General features: G+C 46.6%; 1 protein-coding gene across 1 annotated transcript in view; it reads left to right on the top strand.

Moving 5' to 3' along the window:
- Window positions 1-5491: 5491 nt before the first annotated feature.
- Window positions 5492-18787, top strand: part of CDADC1 (cytidine and dCMP deaminase domain containing 1) — a 29543-nt gene continuing 16247 nt past the window's right edge. Inside the window, exons 1-5 of the mRNA XM_040340288.1 lie at window positions 5492-5678; window positions 9842-9945; window positions 12597-12777; window positions 13904-14473; window positions 15594-15643. Coding sequence (XP_040196222.1) covers window positions 5612-5678; window positions 9842-9945; window positions 12597-12777; window positions 13904-14473; window positions 15594-15643 — 972 coding nt within the window. The 5' untranslated portion in view covers window positions 5492-5611. The remainder of the gene's footprint in view (window positions 5679-9841; window positions 9946-12596; window positions 12778-13903; window positions 14474-15593; window positions 15644-18787) is intronic.

Raw genomic sequence — 18787 nt, 5'->3', positions numbered from 1 at the left:
GTAATGTTCCCTGCACGCTGACTAACTAGGCGGCGGCGTTGCGGTGGCATTGCGGCGGCGGCGGGGTGGGTAACGGATCTGGCATCGGGGGCATTTGCGGGAGTAGAAGTACCGCAAATGCTCAGTATCGGTCCCGATACTGGTATCAGGACAACCCTAGTAAAAACCGAATGGAATCCCCACCCCCGTCTGTTCACATAAAACAAACAACCCTAAAGAACAGTGTTACAGCGGAACCTCAGATTACGAGCATAATCCGTTCCATAATCCAAAGTACTGGCATATCAAAGCGCATTTCCCCATAGAAATCAATGAAACGAAAATATGTTCCGCATTGACTTCAATAGCATGCAATACCGCATGTGCCCAGAGGTGGGGGGTGCCGGAGAACCTCGTAAACAATCGGAAAGGCCCGAGGACAGCTCGGCTGAACTCGGAAAACCTCGGGAACTGAGTATTTCCAAACTGCTCCAATCGGCTGTGGCTTGAATCCCGCTCGTTTTGCGAGACAACACTTTTTTAAAAATACAGTGCTCACATTGCGAAACGCTCGTTAACCGCGTTACTCGCAATCAGAGGTTCCACTGTATATAGAAAATGTAACAGTACCACACCAACAAGTATTGTTACGTAAAAGTGGTCAAATTTTATTACAATATCCAATAAAAAAATCCCACAGATGGGACTATATTGCAAATGTAGAAAACACTATACAGTAAAGGGCATTGCCACTCCTGGTGGTAGATGAGTGGGTGTAGCTGAGCCTTGGTGGTACAAAAAGTGGTTACTGCCCCCGCCTGTAACAGATCACTGCAGCAAGGAGCATTGGAAAGGCAAACACATAAAAATAACAAAGACAATTCCACGCTCAACTTACCGACCAGCCTGCGATCAACCGAATTGACCTATTGAGCGGTATGTGTCAAAGACAGGGGTTTAGTTGCACACATTTACAAATGCATGCGTAAGCCACAGAGCCACGGCAAGGCACCCCATTTTCTGTGGGTGTGTTGGGTTGTGAGGCAGTTGATCCAGAGGAAGGCGAAAAACCCCAGCAAAGCATAATCCAATGTACTCCAGCTGGGGAAAAAATTCCTTCCTGATCCCCCGAGAGGCAATCGAATATTTCCTGGATCAGCCCTGTGTGTGTGGAGGAGGGCGGGCAATAGGAGCCCTACCCTCGGTGGTAGGTGAGATGCGGGTGTCAGTGTGTGGAAGAACCATCCTCCACACAGAGCCCCTCCTCTTGGTGGTAGATGAGTGCATGTAGGTGGGGGCAGGGGGGTATTACCAGTATGCTGGGCGTGGGGTAGTGAGGGCAGATGAAACTTGGGGGAAGTTCCACTGGCCACACTCACCCCATACCCAGGTTGGTAGTGCCCCCTCTTGGTTGTTGATGAGTGGGTGTGTTGGGTTGTGAGGCAGTTGATCCAGAGGAAGGTGAAAAACCCCAGCAAAGCGTAATCCAATGTGCTGGGGAAAAAATTCCTTCCTGATCCCCTGAGAGGCAATCGAATATTTCCTGGATCAGCCGTGTGTGTGGGGAGGGCGGGCAATTGGAGTAAAAGGGGGGGAACTAATGCGCAAAACCACTCTACCAAGGGCACTAAAATGCTAAATATTAAAATAATATGATTAAAATATAAAATTAAAAGCAGCAGCCACTGCTAAAAGGTGCTCACACACCGCAGATCATACGAAAAAGAGGGGGTGTAATGGCGCTTGCCGATATATCAATAATAAATAGTCACTAACAAATAAACGCACATAAACGTAATTGCTAAACAAGTTCCACTCCTAGTTCCTTATATCCCACCATACATCAACAACCATGATGAGAGGGATGGATAACGTGAAGATAATGAAATCCAAAGTGTATGATTGACTAAAAAATTTTTTTTTTGGTCATCGAAAAATGATCACAATACTTGTGAAGAATAAATGAAGTGGAAAAAACCCTTAATGGGTGCAGAAAGTCCAGTACAAAAATATAAATATATATAATAAATAGTAGAAAAATACAAAAATAAATAATCAATAAATAGTACCAATAAATTATATGTACAAAAAAGGTCTATGTGCACAAACTTGTGCTAAATAAGTATGTAAATAAAAGTGTTCAAAAAATATCAGTGCTTCAATAAAATAAAAAAAATTCAAAGTGCACAGTGCTTCAAAACAAAGTCCAGAAATGGAGCCCCACCCTCGGTGGTAGGTGAGTGGAGATGTGGGTGTCAGGGTGTGGAGAGCAGGGACCATCCCCCACACAGAGCTCCCTTCTTGGTGGTAGATGAGTGCATGTAGGTGGGGGCCAGTACACTGGCGTGGGGGAAGTGAGGGCAGATGAAACTCGGGGAAGTTCCACTGGCCACACTCACCCCATACCCAGGGTGGTAGGGCCCCCTCTTGGTGGTAGATGAGTGCATGTAGGTGGGGGCCAGTACACTGGGCGTGGGGGAGGTGAGGGCAGATGAAACTCGGGGGAAGCTCCACTGGCCACACTCACCCCATACCCAGGGTGGTAGGGCCCCCTCTTGGTGGTAGATGAGTGCATGTAGGTGGGGGCCAGTACACTGGGCGTGGGGGAGGGGAGATGAAACACGGGGAAGTTCCACTTACCACACTCACCCCCTACCCAGGGTGGTAGGGCCCCCTCTTGGTTGTAGATGAGTGCATGTAGGTGGGGGCCAGTACACTGGGCGTGGGGGAGGTGAGGGCAGATGAAACTTGGGGGGAAGCTCCACTGGCCACACTCACCCCATACCCAGGGTGGTAGGGCCCCCTCTTGGTGGTAGATGAGTGCATGTAGGTGGGGGCCAGTACACTGGGCGTGGGGGAGGTGAGGGCAGATGAAACTTGGGGGGAAGCTCCACTGGCCACACTCACCCCATACCCAGGGTGGTAGGGCCCCCTCTTGGTGGTAGATGAGTGCATGTAGGTGGGGGCCAGTACACTGGGCGTGGGGGAGGTGAGGGCAGATGAAACTTGGGGGGAAGCTCCACTGGCCACACTCACCCCATACCCAGGGTGGTAGGGCCCCCTCTTGGTGGTAGATGAGTGCATGTAGGTGGGGGCCAGTACACTGGGCGTGGGGGAGGTGAGGGCAGATGAAACTCGGGGGAAGTTCCACTGGCCACACTCACCCCATACCCAGGGTGGTAGCGCCCCCTCTTGGTGGTAGATGAGTGCATGTAGGTGGGGGCCAGTACACTGGGCGTGGGGTAGTGAGGGCAGATGAAACCCGGGGAAGTTCCACTTACCACACTCACTCCATACCCAGGGTGGTAGTGCCCCCTCTTGGTGGTAGATGAGTGCATGTAGGTGGGGGCCAGTACACTGGGCGTGGGGGAGGTGAGGGCAGATGAAACTCGGGGGAAGTTCCACTGGCCACACTCACCCCATACCCAGGGTGGTAGGGCCCCCTCTTGGTGGTAGATGAGTGCATGTAGGTGGGGGCCAGTACACTGGGCGTGGGGGAGGTGAGGGCAGATGAAACTCGGGGGAAGCTCCACTGGCCACACTCACCCCATACCCAGGGTGGTAGCGCCCCCTCTTGGTGGTAGATGAGTGCATGTAGGTGGGGGCCAGTACACTGGGCGTGGGGTAGTGAGGGCAGATGAAACCCGGGGAAGTTCCACTTACCACACTCACTCCATACCCAGGGTGGTAGTGCCCCCTCTTGGTGGTAGATGAGTGCATGTAGGTGGGGGCCAGTACACTGGGCGTGGGGGAGGTGAGGGCAGATGAAACTCGGGGGAAGTTCCACTGGCCACACTCACCCCATACCCAGGGTGGTAGCGCCCCCTCTTGGTGGTAGATGAGTGCATGTAGGTGGGGGCCAGTACACTGGGCGTGGGGTAGTGAGGGCAGATGAAACCCGGGGAAGTTCCACTTACCACACTCACTCCATACCCAGGGTGGTAGTGCCCCCTCTTGGTGGTAGATGAGTGCATGTAGGTGGGGGCCAGTACACTGGGCGTGGGGGAGGTGAGGGCAGATGAAACTCGGGGGAAGTTCCACTGGCCACACTCACCCCATACCCAGGGTGGTAGCGCCCCCTCTTGGTGGTAGATGAGTGCATGTAGGTGGGGGCCAGTACACTGGGCGTGGGGTAGTGAGGGCAGATGAAACCCGGGGAAGTTCCACTTACCACACTCACTCCATACCCAGGGTGGTAGTGCCCCCTCTTGGTGGTAGATGAGTGCATGTAGGTGGGGGCCAGTACACTGGGCGTGGGGGAGGTGAGGGCAGATGAAACTCGGGGGAAGTTCCACTGGCCACACTCACCCCATACCCAGGGTGGTAGCGCCCCCTCTTGGTGGTAATGAGTGGAGATGTGGGTGTCGGTGTGTGGAGAGCAGGGGGAGGAGGGACCATCCCCCACACAGAGCTCCAGAGGGAGGAGCCATAGTCCAGACTACAGGTGGGTCACAGCGTGTCTGTAATGATCTGCCACCTCTGCTCAGCCTGAGGGAACTACAACTCCCAGCAATCTCTGTCCACATGAGGAACTACAACTCCCAGCATGCACTGTGCAAGTAATGTGGGTTCAGCTCCCAACCTGGAATAAGGTGCTGTGGGACTACATATCCCAGCAGGATTTTTCTACAGCGACATTACAGATCCCAGTGATCTCTACATACCCCAGTCTGCTCCCCTCCCCCTCCTCAGGGGAAATCGCACCCCTCCAGTCCCGCCACCCCACTCATCTCCCACCACCCTATACCCCTCCCCCGCAGGCCCAACCGGCCCACCCTTATCCTGAGGGGGAGGGGACCCACCACCCGTGGTGGGAGAGAAGTGTGGGGCGCAATTACCCCTGAGGAGGGGGAGGGGAGCAGGCTGGGGGTATGTAGAGATTGCTGTGACCTGTAGTACAGCTATAGAAGAAATCCTGCTGGGATATGTAGTCCTGTAACATCTTATTCCAGGCTGGGAGCTGAAGCCCCATTACATACACAGTGCGTGCTGGGAGTTGTAGTTCTCCGTGCGGGCAGAGATTGCTGGGCGTTGTAGTTCCCCGGACACGCTGTGACCCACCTGTAGGCCGGACAATGGCTCCTTCCTCCGGAGCTCTGCAATGGCGATGCTTCTTCTTCCTCCTCCTCCTCCTCCTCCTCCTCCTCTCTGCTCCTCCCACCGACGCACTACCTATCCTCTGGTCATGCGCTGATCACGCCCACTACCATCTGAGCCGTTGTTCTGTCGCGAAGCATTGCACGTCATTGAAAAATCCGCCCCCTTTACGAAGCACAATCTGATTCAAAAATGGCTTCAGTCGCCTATTGTGCGCATGCGCTGTTTAGCCGACACAACGGCTGGTCGTAAACAGGCTGTTGCGCTGTTACGTACGGCGCATACGCAGTTCGTCCAGGACGGAAAACGCCGCCGTGTGGCTCAGAGCAGAAAAAGCACCAGGACTCCGGAACAATGGCGGATTTTATTGTCTATGGGAGTACCGACGCTCTAGTGACCCCTCCGGTAGTAGCTGGTAGAGTGCAGCTGATGACGTCAGAAAGGTGCGCCGCACAGCTGCCCCGACCTGTCAGTAGATGAGTGTTGTTTAGGTGATGCCGAACCTTAGAGAGGCGGAGGAGAGCCGGCTCACCTCATGTACCGGAGCCAGGAAGGCGGGGAAACCCGGGCCTCCACCGGGACACAGACCGAGAGCATGCAGGGTGAGATACAGAGGGGACACACACCTAAAATATCCACTGAAGATTAGTGACACCCCCCACACATGATATCTTATCTGGGAGCAGAGACCCTGGAGAATACAATGGTGGTGATGGTTGTTTATCACAATCTATGTTTTTAGTAGAAAATAAACTCAGATTAATGTTAGTGCTCACAAACACAATATAACACCCCAGTTTTTTGTAAAATATAGAAGACGTAGCGACGTCCAGTCATTGGATGCACAGCAAGTCTGAACCATTTCACTGCCAGAAGATTTTTATTTTGTTTACCTGTTTAACCCCTTAAAGTGTTTATTAACCACGACCCCCCCCCCTCCCAAAAAAAATAATATATAAGATATGCAGGTCCCTTAAAGCAGAATAAACTGCACAGTGCTTGTGCTTTGTGATCTGCCTCCCTCTAAACTGTAAAAAAACTGCCTGATCCTGTCACTTCCTGTATCCCCCTCTCTGTACTGACCATAATAATCAGGGCTGCTGAGCCCTGACCACCATGATCAGCGTACGTCCCTTCGTCACCCGCAGCTGTCCTCTGCTCTCCTCTTACCTCCTCCTCCCTGCCTGTCAGCTCTGTGTCTCTGTCCCCCCCCCCCTTTCCACTATTAGTAGAAATCCAAAACTTTTAAATGGTCACTGGCAGCCCCTCTATTATAGGCAGCCAAACCACACTGTATATGTCTTTTCTAAAAACGAGGCTTGTAAATACCTATTTAGAGCGACCTTCAGGCCGGTCACGTGACTCAGGCCGCTCCGAGACATGGCTTATGCAGGAGGGGCTGAGCAGCCACGGGATCTCCCCAGCTGCTGTCAGAGGGAGATCTCGCCCTCTCCTGCAGAAGCCATGAATCGGAGCTGTAAAGCGGCAGTGAGTCACGTGACCGGCCTGAAGGTCGCTTTAACTAGGTAGTTACAAGCCTCCTTTTTAGAAAAGACATATACAGTGTGGTCTGCCTGAGTTTAATAGAGGGGCTGCCAGTGATTTCTACTTGTGCATTAACAAACACTTTAACCACTTGCCTACTGTGCAAATACACCCCCTTCCTGCCCAGACTAAATTTTAGCTTCCGGCACTGCGTCACTTTAACTGACAATTGCGCGGTCGTGCGACGTGGCTCCCAAACAAAATTGACGTCCTTTTTTCCCACAAATGGCTTTCTTTTGGTGGTATTTGATCGCCTCTGCGGTTTTTAGTTTTTGCGCTATAAACAAAAATAGAGCGACAATTTTGAAAAAAAAAACACAAAATGTTTTACTTTTTGCTATAATAAATATCCCATTTTTATTTATTTTTTTATCTCCGTTTAGGCCGATACGTATTGTTCTACATATTTTTGGTAAAAAAATAAAAATAAAATCGCAATAACTGTATAGTGACTGGTTTGTTATATTGCCTACAAAATAGGGGGACATAATTATGATTTTTTTTTTTTATTATTATTATTATTTTTTACTAGGAATGGCGGCGATCTGCAATTTTTTTTTTTTTTCGGGACTGCGACATTATAGCGGACACGTCAGATACTTTTGACACATTTTTGGGACCATTCACATTTATACAGTAAACAGTGCCTTTAAATATGCATTGATTATTGTATAAATGTGACTGGCAGGGAAGGGGTTAACCACTAGGGGGCGGGGAAGGGGTTAAATGTGTAGCCTAGTCAGTGTTCTAACTGTGGGGGAAGGGGGGTGACTGGGGGAGGTGACCGATCTGTGTTCCTATGTACAAGAGACACAGATCGGTCTCCTCTCTCCCTGACAGGACGTGGATCTCTGTGTTTACATACAGAGCTCCACGTCCCTGCTCAGTTACTGGGCAATCGCGGGTGTCCGCGGGCACACGCACTGTGTTCCCAGTAATGCGACGTGTGCGCGCACGCGTGCCCCCTAGCGGCTTCTAATGACAGGACGTCATATGACGTCCTGTCAGAACAATAGGGGATTCCGCCCGCCGTCATTTGACGGCGTGCGGTTGTAAGGAGGTCAAAGATGGTTATAGCCACGTTGTCCAGTTCTGGGAGGGTGTCTATTGATGTCCTCCCAGAGACATGCCCCACATACACATCGAGCTCGCTCTGTGATTGCTGTGTCCTTTGGAAACAGCTGATCACAGATCGAAGTAGAGGGCCAATCACAGCGACCTTTATCATGTGAATCAGCTGTGTTCAATTACAGCTGATCCTATGTAAACAAATGCTGAATATCAGCATTTCCTTACCTCAACGCTGATACTGTATGAGGAAAGCTGATAACTGGCATCCTGTGACAGCACACATTTACACTGATAATCGTGGCACTGATCATTAGTACCAATCTGCGGCTTATCAGTGCCCATCAATGCAGCTCATTAGTGCAGCTTATCAGTGCCCATCGTTGCAGCTTATCAGTGACTTTTCATCGGTGCCCGTCATTTGCCATCAGGGCAGCTTATCAGTGCCTTCTCACCAGTGCAGTGTATTAGTGCCCATCAGTCCAGCCTCATCAGCATACATCAGTGAAGAAGAACGAATTCTTATTTGCAAAATTTTATAATAAAGAGGTTTTTTTTCCTTTCAAGATTTTCGGTCTTTTTTCAATTGTTAAAGCGGATGTGCCAGTAAAAGAAAATATTAAAAGCCAGCAGCTACAAATACTGCAGCTGCTGACTTTTAATATTGGGACACTTACCTGTCCTGGAGTCCAGCGCCGTCCGCAGCAGAGGACGAGCGATCGCTCGTCACTCTGCTGCTCCCCCCACCATCCTCAGTGAGGGAACCAGGAAGTGAAGCGCTCCGGCTTCACTACCCGGTTCCCTACGGTGCATGCGCGAGTTGCGCTGCGCCGCTGATTGGCTCCCGCTGTGTGCTGGGAGCCGAGTGTTCCCAGAGCACAACGGGGGAGGACGGGAGGTGACGTTCTGCCCGCAGTAAACCCGAAACTGTGTGGCCGGAAGTGGGTGCAAATACCTGTCTTTAGACAGGTATCTGCACCCCCCTCCCCCCTGAAAGGTGTCAAATGTGACACCGGAGGGGGGGGAGGGTTCCGATCAGCATGAGTTCCACTTGAGGGTGGAGCTCCGCTTTAAGCAAAAAATTAAAATCCCCTAGTGGTGGTTTAATATCACTAAAATAAAGCTCTATCTGTCTCAAGAAAAAAAAAAAAAAAGATAAAATGTTATAAAGGTGCAGTGTAGCATGACTGTACAATGATCATTCAAAGTGCTACAGCGTTGAAAGCTAAAATTGGCCTGGTCAGGAAGATAGTGAAAGTGCTCAGTAGGCACGTGGTTTAAAAAAAAAAAAAAATCATTGCAGGACTGAAGATTAGGTAAAACCCCCCCAAATGTTATATAGTTTGTGAAAGCCGACACCCCAGAGAATAAAATGGTGGTAATTCACATTTTCTATGTCACACAAATTTGGTGCAATGGTTTTTGAAACGTAAAATATACACTAACACAATAAATTGCCCAATTGTTTGGTAAAATATAAAAGATGAGGTCGCACCAAGTAAATAGATACTTACCATGTCAAACCTTAAAATTGTGTGCTCCCGTGAAATGGTGACAGACCTCCATACCCTATACTTTCCATAGGTGGCGCTTTGAATGCCCCTACAGGTCATCAGTTTAGAGTTAACCATGGATTAAGGGCCTAGAATTATTGATCTCACTCTGGTGTACAAGGCAATGTGTAGCGCAATTAACTTTTCGTGCAAAGGCGCCCACGATGCATGCATTTACATTCGCATGTGTGTGTATATGGGTGCGAGGGGCTCAAAATAGTTTGGGGGGAATTTTTTAGTGCTTTGATGGAACTTTAATTTTTTACACTTTTTTTCAAACTGTTTATACATCACACAGGGTATGTGATGCGTTTTTTTTTTTTGACAGGTTTTCTTTAACGAGACATCAAGGGTACAAAAGACCAGTTTGTTTCTTCCCTGGCCATACTGGGGAAAGTGACACCAGGACCCGGAAGTAATGTTTTACACGCAGCTTCCGGGTCCTGTACAATTCACAACGGAGCCGCTCCAGAGAGGTATAAATCGGCTCCATTGACAATCTCCTGACATGCGTATTGGCTGTGGGGAAACCCGAGGCCAATTCACAATAGTGTGAACCCAGCCTTAGTGAGACCTTCTGTGTGTTTCTTTTAATACAGGTCAGGTTCCGAGGCTTTCGAAAGTTAACTTATTTACCCTGCTAAGCCTTTGGATGGAGGTTTTCCCTTCTCGTGAAGATGCAGAGAACAAGAAACAACCACAGGTATGTGTTGGACCGCATACTAGAGAAATGTAATAATGTTGTCAGTTGAGGGGGAAGTCCAGCCTGAGCTCATTTGCCTGTACTTCTATGGGTCACAGGAGTGCAATTAGTTTTGCACTCCTGTGACCTGTTTTCTGCAGAGAGTGGTCTGAAGTCTGCTTTCTGCTGACGTCACCAAGATCAGACAAGGCATCGCATCATCCCGGCTCTGGAAGTCTCGATCCGCCAGGTGCCTGGACTGATGGCTGTCTCAGCCTCTCAAGCGAGCCGCTGAGATGGCAGAGACCCACCCATCCACAGCTCAGCGCTCCAGTGAGCATGAAGGAGCAGAGCAGGAGAGCTGCTGATTGACAGGCAGCAGCTCTCTGCTCAGGGAGGTGAGAGCACTGAGCCATCGGCGGTGCTCGGTAGCTTGGTTTTCAGTGAAGGAGTGCCGGGGGATAGATGCAACATCAGACCGATGCTACATCCACCTAGGTAAGTATGATTATGGGATAAAAAAATATCCCATACTTCTCTTTTAAAGCGGAAGTAAACCCAATGATTTAATAGTTTCCAAAGACAGTTAAATTCCCGGCATGCCGGAAATGCTATCTGTCTCATTGGCTGTGCTCTCAACCAAACTGTCACACCATCCAATGGCTGGTGTCATAACCGATCACATGTGCAGCATCATGGCAGTTGAAGATTAGGCCAGATGGCAGCTTCCTTGGCTGAAAATGATAGGCGGGTTTACTTCCACTTTAAGGCAGTCCTCTAAATACTGCAATACTACAGGTACTGCACATGTATGGTACAATAGCAACAGGGTTACAAATGTTCTTCCCTTACTTGTACTGGCCCTGTATGACGGTAAGGTTCAAGGCAAATAGTACTCTGCAAGGATTGTATAATGTGAAACAAAATTAAAGCCCAGCTGCTAGTTGGGAAGCCCTCACAAGTCGTGTCATCTCTCTTCTGGGCCAAGGCCATTTGCAGCAGTGACACTTGATAACTGTGATGTTATACTCCCAGCTCTCTCCTTAATGAAGTTGGCTCATAATTATTGTTAGAGGTATTCATATATTTCTGTCTGTTTTACCCAGTGCTCAACATACTATTTATTCCAATAAGCCCTTGCCCTCAAGGAGCTTACAATCTATGCTCCCTATCTCGCATGCATACATACATGCACACCAGGGAAAAACTAGAACAGAGCTAATTAACCTACTACAGCATGTCTTTGGAGTGTGTGAGGAAACCATTATCCAGACTAATCGTTGCTCACTTCTTTATAGTTCCTTGATGCTGTATTGTAATATCAACCATTTCAACCCCCTTTCTTTTATGAAGACTTGACCTCTACTATGTCAGTCTTTTTTATAGTTCGCTTCTTTTGGCAATCAGTATAATTGCAGCCCTGTCCCCTTAGCTTTTAAAAAAAAAAATTTTTTGTTACAAAACAGAGCCTATTGTGCATACCCAGGCTTGATACATACACATTAAGAAAACACATAAATTCCACAACTACTCTAGTACCCAACCTGACGCTAAACCAGAAGTACACTCCAATTATCCACTTAAGCATTCCTACCAAAAGGCACGATTCACTTACTCAAGAGTCTAAAGCAGGGGTCCTCAAACTAAGGCCCGCGGGCCGGATCCGGCCCGCCAGTTTGATTTACCCGGCCCGCGGACTGCCCCATTAATATCGCAGCAATCCCCCTCCCCTCTGCTACCTTTTTATCACACAAGATGAGAAACATGACAGGTCCAGACAAAAGGCGGGTCTTTTGAATTAAGCAGCGGGGCGATTTCAGCAATCAAACACCTGCCTTTCACTAGCAAAGCCCGCCCTTTGTCCAAATTTGCCATGCTTCGCGTCTTGTGTGATTGAGGTAGCAGAGAGGCGGAGTGCTGGGTTGTTATAGAAGGGGCAGCAGTGTAATATCGATGGGGGGGATCTGTGATAAGGTGGGAGATTTGTGATGGGGAGGCCTGTTATGGGGGGCTATGTGAGGAGAGGAGTTTGTGTTGGTTGGGCTTTGTGATGGGGGAAGTCTGTGATGGGGAGGATCTGTTATGGGGGGGACCTGATATGGGGGCTTTTTGATGGGGGAAATCTGTGATGGAGAGGAGTCTGTGATGGGGGATCTGTTATGGGGGTCTATGATGGAGTGGTCTGTTATTGAGGGCTTTGTAACGGAGAGGAGTTTGTGTTGGGGGGCTTTATGATGGGGAAGATCTGTTATGGGGGACTTTTTGATGGAGAGGAGTTTGTGATGGGGGGTCTGTTATTGGGGGCTTTGTGATATATAGGAGTTTGTGTTGGGGGGCTTTGTGTTGGGGGGCCTAATATGGGGGAATCTTTGATGGGGGGAGGAATCTGTGATGGGGTGGTTCCGTGATGAGGGGGGTCTGTGTTGTGGAGGGGTTCTGTTATAAGGGGAGTCTGTGAAATACTAATAAGTTTATGTCGGTTAAAATTGTTCTTTATTTTAAATATTGTATTGTTTTTTTCCTGTTTTTTTTAAACTATAGTCCGGCCCTCCAACAGTCTGAGGGACTGTGAACTGGCCCCCTGTTTAAAAAGTTTGAGGACCCCTGGTCTAAAGTATGCACCGTATTAAGGAAGAATTTGCCATAATACTTTAACTCCTAATTTCTTACAGCAAGTAAAGAAGACAGGTCTTGTAGTTGTGGGTAACATGAAGATCATTGGCTTGCACTGTTCCAGCAGTGAGCTTCATGCGGGTCAGATTGCTGTTATTAAACACGGCTCAAGACTCAAGGATTGCGATCTTTACTTCTCCAGAAAACCATGCTCTGCCTGCCTGAAAATGATTGTCAATGGTAAGTAACAATCGTATGTGTCTGCATGTGTATGTATTTTGGGTGAGATTGGTGAGAATTGGCATGTAGCACACTTTTATGTACCTTTTTTGTTTTCTGAAAGTGATCCTGCACATGGTCTCATCAGATTGCTCCAGGTCTTTGGCATTCCTTGTGCCTGTTTGGTTGCTTATGGTGAAAGCATATCCCAGAGCATGGAGTGCAGACCATTTGTCCTGATATCAATTCAGGGGGTTAGTAAATGTAAAGAGGAAAGGACCAGTGCTACTCCTGACCAGTCCAGGCTAATAAACGATAAAGAGCGGCCTCAGACTACATTTCTCTGCCAAACCACACACCCTAATGCATTTCAGCCCACATGTGTGTGGTTTGGTGGAGACATAAAGGCCGAGGTCGCTCTATCATTTATTCACCTGCGCTGGTTGGGAGTAGTGGTGTTCATTGTGCCTGTTATTGTGAAGACCAATAGAATTGATTGCCTATTATGAGCACTTTTTAGATACATTTTGGTTCACTGTAACTCTTTTAGCAAAGATTTTAATTGTAGGTGCAATAAATACAGTTACAGTATGTATAATGAACCAGTACTACTGGGTGGCCGTAGATGAGCACGAGTGAATCAAGCATGCATGTACTGAAAAAAAAAATGAAAAACAATGACCAGAACTGATTTTTTTTTTTTAGAGGCTGCTTTACCATACAATTTTTATCAAACATCTATAGCCGTATGTGTTTTATGTGTTTTTAATAGGTATTATGAATCCTTTTACATCCTAAATCACTATTTCAGTGGTCATCAACCCTGTCCTCAGGGCCTACTAACAGGCCAGGTTTGTAAAATAACTGAAATACATCACAAGTGATATCATTTGCTGCTCAGTGATTGCAGTATTCTAGTCTGCATCTCCCCAAGGTAATACATAAAACCTGGCCTGTTAGTGGGCTCTGAGGACAGGGTTGATGACCACTGCACTATTTTACATCTTCTAGTACTGGTGCTGTGAAGTATAACATTAGGACTAGGAGGCAATGATTGTGAAGTTTATACACCAAATAATTTTCACCCAACATTTTTCTCGGGAGGATTTCGATTATAAATCTTTTTTCATATTCTATTTTTTTGTAGCTGGAGTGAACCGAATTTCATACTGGCCCTCAGACCCGGAAATGAGCCTCCAAGCAGAAATATCTTCCCACAGTATCAACGAAGATGCCAGGCTAGATGCCAAGGCAGTAGAGAGGCTGAAATCAAATAGTCGTGCTCACGTCTGCGTGCTGCTGCAGCCACTAGCATGTTACATGGTGCAGTTTGTTGAAGAAACCTCCTTGAAATGTGACTTTGTCCAGAAGATTGCGAGGAAGGAACCGGACTTCCCAATAAGCACTTTTTATGAGTATCGCCAGGAGAGGATTAAGCAGTATGAAACCTTGTTTTTAATCTCCAGTGAAGACATGCACAAGGATATCCTTAGAACAATAGGGCTGGAGAATCTCTGTGAGAATCCATACTTCATAAGCCTGAGACAGAATATGAAAGAGCTGGTGCTGATACTGGCCACAGTGGCATCCAGTGTTCCAAGGGTTTCTGATTTTGGGTTCTACCTCAGTAAGACAAGCAGTGAGAGTGGCCCGAGTCTAACCCAAGATATTGCCCAGCACTGTATAATTCAAGCCCGGCTGCTGGCATATCGAACAGGTTAGTAAGATGACCTTACACTTGTCTACACCTTTTCTATCCAGCAGTACATGAGAACTAGTCATTGACTTTGCAAAGTCACTATTTTTTTATTTTTTTGCATAAATGTTTTATTAAACAAACAAGGAAGTACAGTAGGGAAATTCCAAGTATTGTGCACAATCGGAAAAAAAGGATCTAGAAAGCTGAAAAGGTGGCGGAAAGAGAAAAAGCAGGGAGTGGGGAATTCCGCCAACTGCTCTCTCCATCATCCTCTGAAAAATATCACGCCAGTGGCATAAAATCACTGTTTAAAGTGGTTGTAAACCTTTATTTTTGACTTTTACCTACAGGTAAGCCTATAACAAGGCTTACCTGTAGGTATAAAGAATATCTCCTAAACCTGTACGGTTTAGGAGATATTCCCTTCGCAATGCGGGCGGCGCATGCGCAGGGGGGAATCCACGGCGAAAGATCCGGCAGCCGCCGGACCTTGCCGATTTTAAATCTCACGCGCGGGAGTGACGTGATCGCCGCTCCAGCCAATCACAGCGCTGGAGCTGGGATACCCAGAAGACACGCCGGAGCAAGATGACATCTCGCTCGGCGAGAAACAAGTAAATGTTGTTCACCTCGTTTTGAGGTAAGTATTTCATAATCAGCTAGTATGCCGTGCATACTAGCTGATTATGCATTTTGCCTTGCAGGTAAAAAAAAATTATATATGCGGTTTACAACCGCTTTAATTGTTTATCTGTAAACTAGACGCACAAAGCATGCTTGGCTCATGTATTGTTTGGCATCCTCTGGTAGGTGGACTGTTTTTTAAATTACCTTTTAAACAGTTCATGATAGTTGAAACAGAAAAAACGGCCAATCAGGTGGCAGCTAAAGCTACCCGTCAACTTATTTAAAAAAAAAAAAACTGTAGATTGGCAGATCTTGTAGTGACGACACAATCTGCCATTTAGTGCCTCCCATTTTGCCTAGAAAATTATGTATTTCTTTTTATTACTTTTGAAATGTAAGTTTTGCACTCACATACCATCCAATCACAGGCATCAGAGAAGATGTAATATTAGGGCTCTCGTCCACTATTACATTTTTTACCAATTTAATTATTGTTCATTTGATGTTTTAGAAGACCACAAGATTGGAGTGGGTGCCGTTATTTGGGCAGAGCGTCAGTCTGTAAGTAATTTTTGTTTGTGTTTGTATACTTTGATCTGAAACTGGTTGTGTAATTCATTTGTGCTAATCGAGGTAAAATATATTAAAATGTTAGGGCCAGATTCACAAAGGAGATACGACGGAGTATCTCAGATACTCCGTCGTATCTCTGAGTATCTATGCGACTGATTCATAGATATCCCTAAGATCCGACAGGTGTAATTGTTTTACACTGTCAGATCTTAGGATGCAATACCGCGGCCGCCGCTGGGGGGAGTTCGCGTCGTAAACCAGCGGCGGGTATGCAAATTAGGAGTTGCGGCGATCCACGACGGTTTTTCGCGTTCGCTACGTCGACGCTAGTCTAGTTTCCCGTCGCAAAGTTAGTCGTCGTTTTTGGTGCCTTAACTTTACACAGCACACGTATGTGCTGTATAAAGTATGGCCGTCGTTCCCGCGTCGAATTTTAAAAATTCACGTCGTTTGCGTAAGACGTCCGGGAATACGGAAGTACGCTACGCACGTCGCCGATCGAAAAAAATGACGTCAGTTTGCGCAAAGCATGGGAATTTCGAAACGGAGCATGTGCAGTAGGTCCGGCGCGGGAGCGCGCCTAATTTAAATGGCACACGCCCCTTTAAATTACGCGGGCTTACGCCGGAGGCCGCAGCGTAGGTTTTTATTGCAAGTGCTTTTGTGAATCAGGCACTTGCGATGAAAACTTGCGGCGGTGTAACGTATCTACGATACGTTACGCCGCCGCAGTTCTATGTGAATATGGCCCTTAATGTTTAAAGGGAATCTGTTTTTATTTTCAAAACTGTGTTTTAATTTTTTTTTTTTTTTTTTTACAGAGTCAAACAAACAATAGATACAGAAAACGCAAAGAATGAGATTAAATTTAATTCAGTGGTTAAAGGGGTTGTAAAGGTTTGTTTTTTTATTTTCTAAATAGGTTACTTTAAGCTCATGCATTGTTGGTTCACTTACTTTTTCCTTTGATTTCCCTTCTAAATGTTTTTTTTTTCTTTGTTTTCTTTGTCTGAATTTCTCACTTCCTGTTCCTCCTCAGTGAGGTGTTTAGTAGTCTGTTCTAAATGACTTTCCAACGCTCGGATGATGGGGGCAAGCTTACTGAGGAGAAACAGGAAGTGAGAAATTCAAACAAAGAAAAAAAACATTTAGAAGGGAAATTGAAGGAAAAGGTAAGTGAACCAACAATGCACAAGCTTAAAGGAACCTATTTAGAAAATAAAAGACAAACCTTTACAACCTCTTTAAGGACATAGTTTGTAGACACACAGGTGTACAGAACTACCAGGTATCAAGGACTGTATAACAATGCAAACCTCTTTAGGGCTCAGTCATACACAATTGTGTTTAAATTGGCATTGGTACATTTGTGGAATTGAGATTTCTAGCCAAGACTTGCATGATGGGTATGAGTGTGGAAGCCCAGTAGTGTATACCAGTCTTCATGCAGCACTTTGGGTAGCATTTTGCCATTTTTCTCATGTGACAAAGTATTCATGTATCACACCCCTTCTGTTCATATGTCATTTTTTTTTTTTTTCAGTGCTAGAGATTTATTGCCTTCTGCTAGCCATTGCCCTATCACGGGGGCTCCAGTGAAGACCCATTTTAGTACCACCATTCTGTGGGCAGCAAATTGTAATTTTGCTGCTAAGTTAGTTGAGTCAAATTATCCTTGTATGCAAGTGACAGTGGAGTTGCTGAAATGTGTACCAATAGCTGTAATAATTATGATAATCACAATTTCATGCCAATTTTGGACATCACCATAGGAAGTGTACGAGATCTCCTGGAGCTGCACCACACTTATTATAACACTATTGCAAAAAGGCTCTCTATGCCCTGTGAAATGTAAAAAATTGAGTTGACCTATGGGAACAAGACATGGAGACCTGGGGCAAAGACTGTAATATATCTTCCCAAAGTTCTTTATGTGTAACTCCCAAATCATTTCCCATTTTTGTTTGCAACACACAGTAATGTTGCGTTGACGGTTCATGTAGCAAGTGGGTATAGAGTAATGATATAAGGCCTCCTTCCTGTGGAGCACAATTGCGCGTCAAGGATTGCAGTGTTGGCAAATACAGAGGGCGAGTATCCAGATTGAGCCTGTAGTGCATGGCAAAGCTGGAGGTGTTGGTAAAATTATGTTTTGTTCAGTGTAAAATTTGATTGTAATTGCTGAAACGGTATGTGTTGTCCTTCTTCTTCAGCATAGAGTTGAGAGACTTTGGTAATACCAGTATTTTTCTAATCATAAAAGTTTCAAAAGTTCTGGTAAAAGATAATATTCCTTCAGTGGTGTATATCTGGTAAGGCAATCTGAATTCAGTACATTCTTTGAAATCTCCCATATCTTACTCGTGAGTTGAATCACAGAGCACCTTTCGAATTTTCTGGTACAAGACTCTTCTTTCAGTGATATGGATTATAAAGCTCTCCATAGTTATATCGGTCTGCCTGCAGTTAAACTTTATTGTGATACATTTGCCTATATGTCTCAGTTTACTGCTCCCTGCTAGCCAGGTTATTGATGTGCTAATGTCCCCTCACTATTTCTAAAGGTTAATTGATCTATTGTGTTGTGTGAAGGAGAGCTGGGTTTAAGTGGCTTGTGTTAATTATTCTGATTGCTTCATTGTGGTAATTATCTCTCTATATGCGGGGTCGAGCGGTCTGGTTGATGTATTCAGTACAGCTAGTGCTCAGCGTCATTGATGTCATTGTCTAAAGAAAATGTGTTTCAGCATCGGCCCCGTCGTGTCTACCTATAATCTGTATGGAAGCCCCAGTGTGAGGGGGGCGGAGATTTGTCATTGTAACGGTTTTGGAAATGACATATAAGCTGTGTGTTATAACATTAAAGTCTGTGTTGTTCAAGCAGTGAGCTGGTCTCATGTGTGGCTTTCTGGGCGATTCCAGGGATATCCCTCCTCGTGGAGTATTGGGGTGATTTTCGTTATGGGAAGAAGGGAACGTTGACGGGGATATCATACCGATACCGTCACAATTGGTTGGTAGCAGTGGGATTTTTCCCTTCTATTCCCCTTCACACCCGGATTCCAAGCAGACACTGGAAGAACTACTGGAAGTTCGTGGAAGGATTGCTAGCAACAAAACCGAACGGGTCAT

Source organism: Rana temporaria, chromosome 2 (assembly GCF_905171775.1).
Source record: "Rana temporaria chromosome 2, aRanTem1.1, whole genome shotgun sequence".
In the NCBI taxonomy this organism is placed as follows: domain Eukaryota; kingdom Metazoa; phylum Chordata; class Amphibia; order Anura; family Ranidae; genus Rana; species Rana temporaria.
The sequence above is the reverse complement of the archived record's forward strand: the minus strand, read 5'-3'. Positions and strand labels throughout refer to the sequence as shown.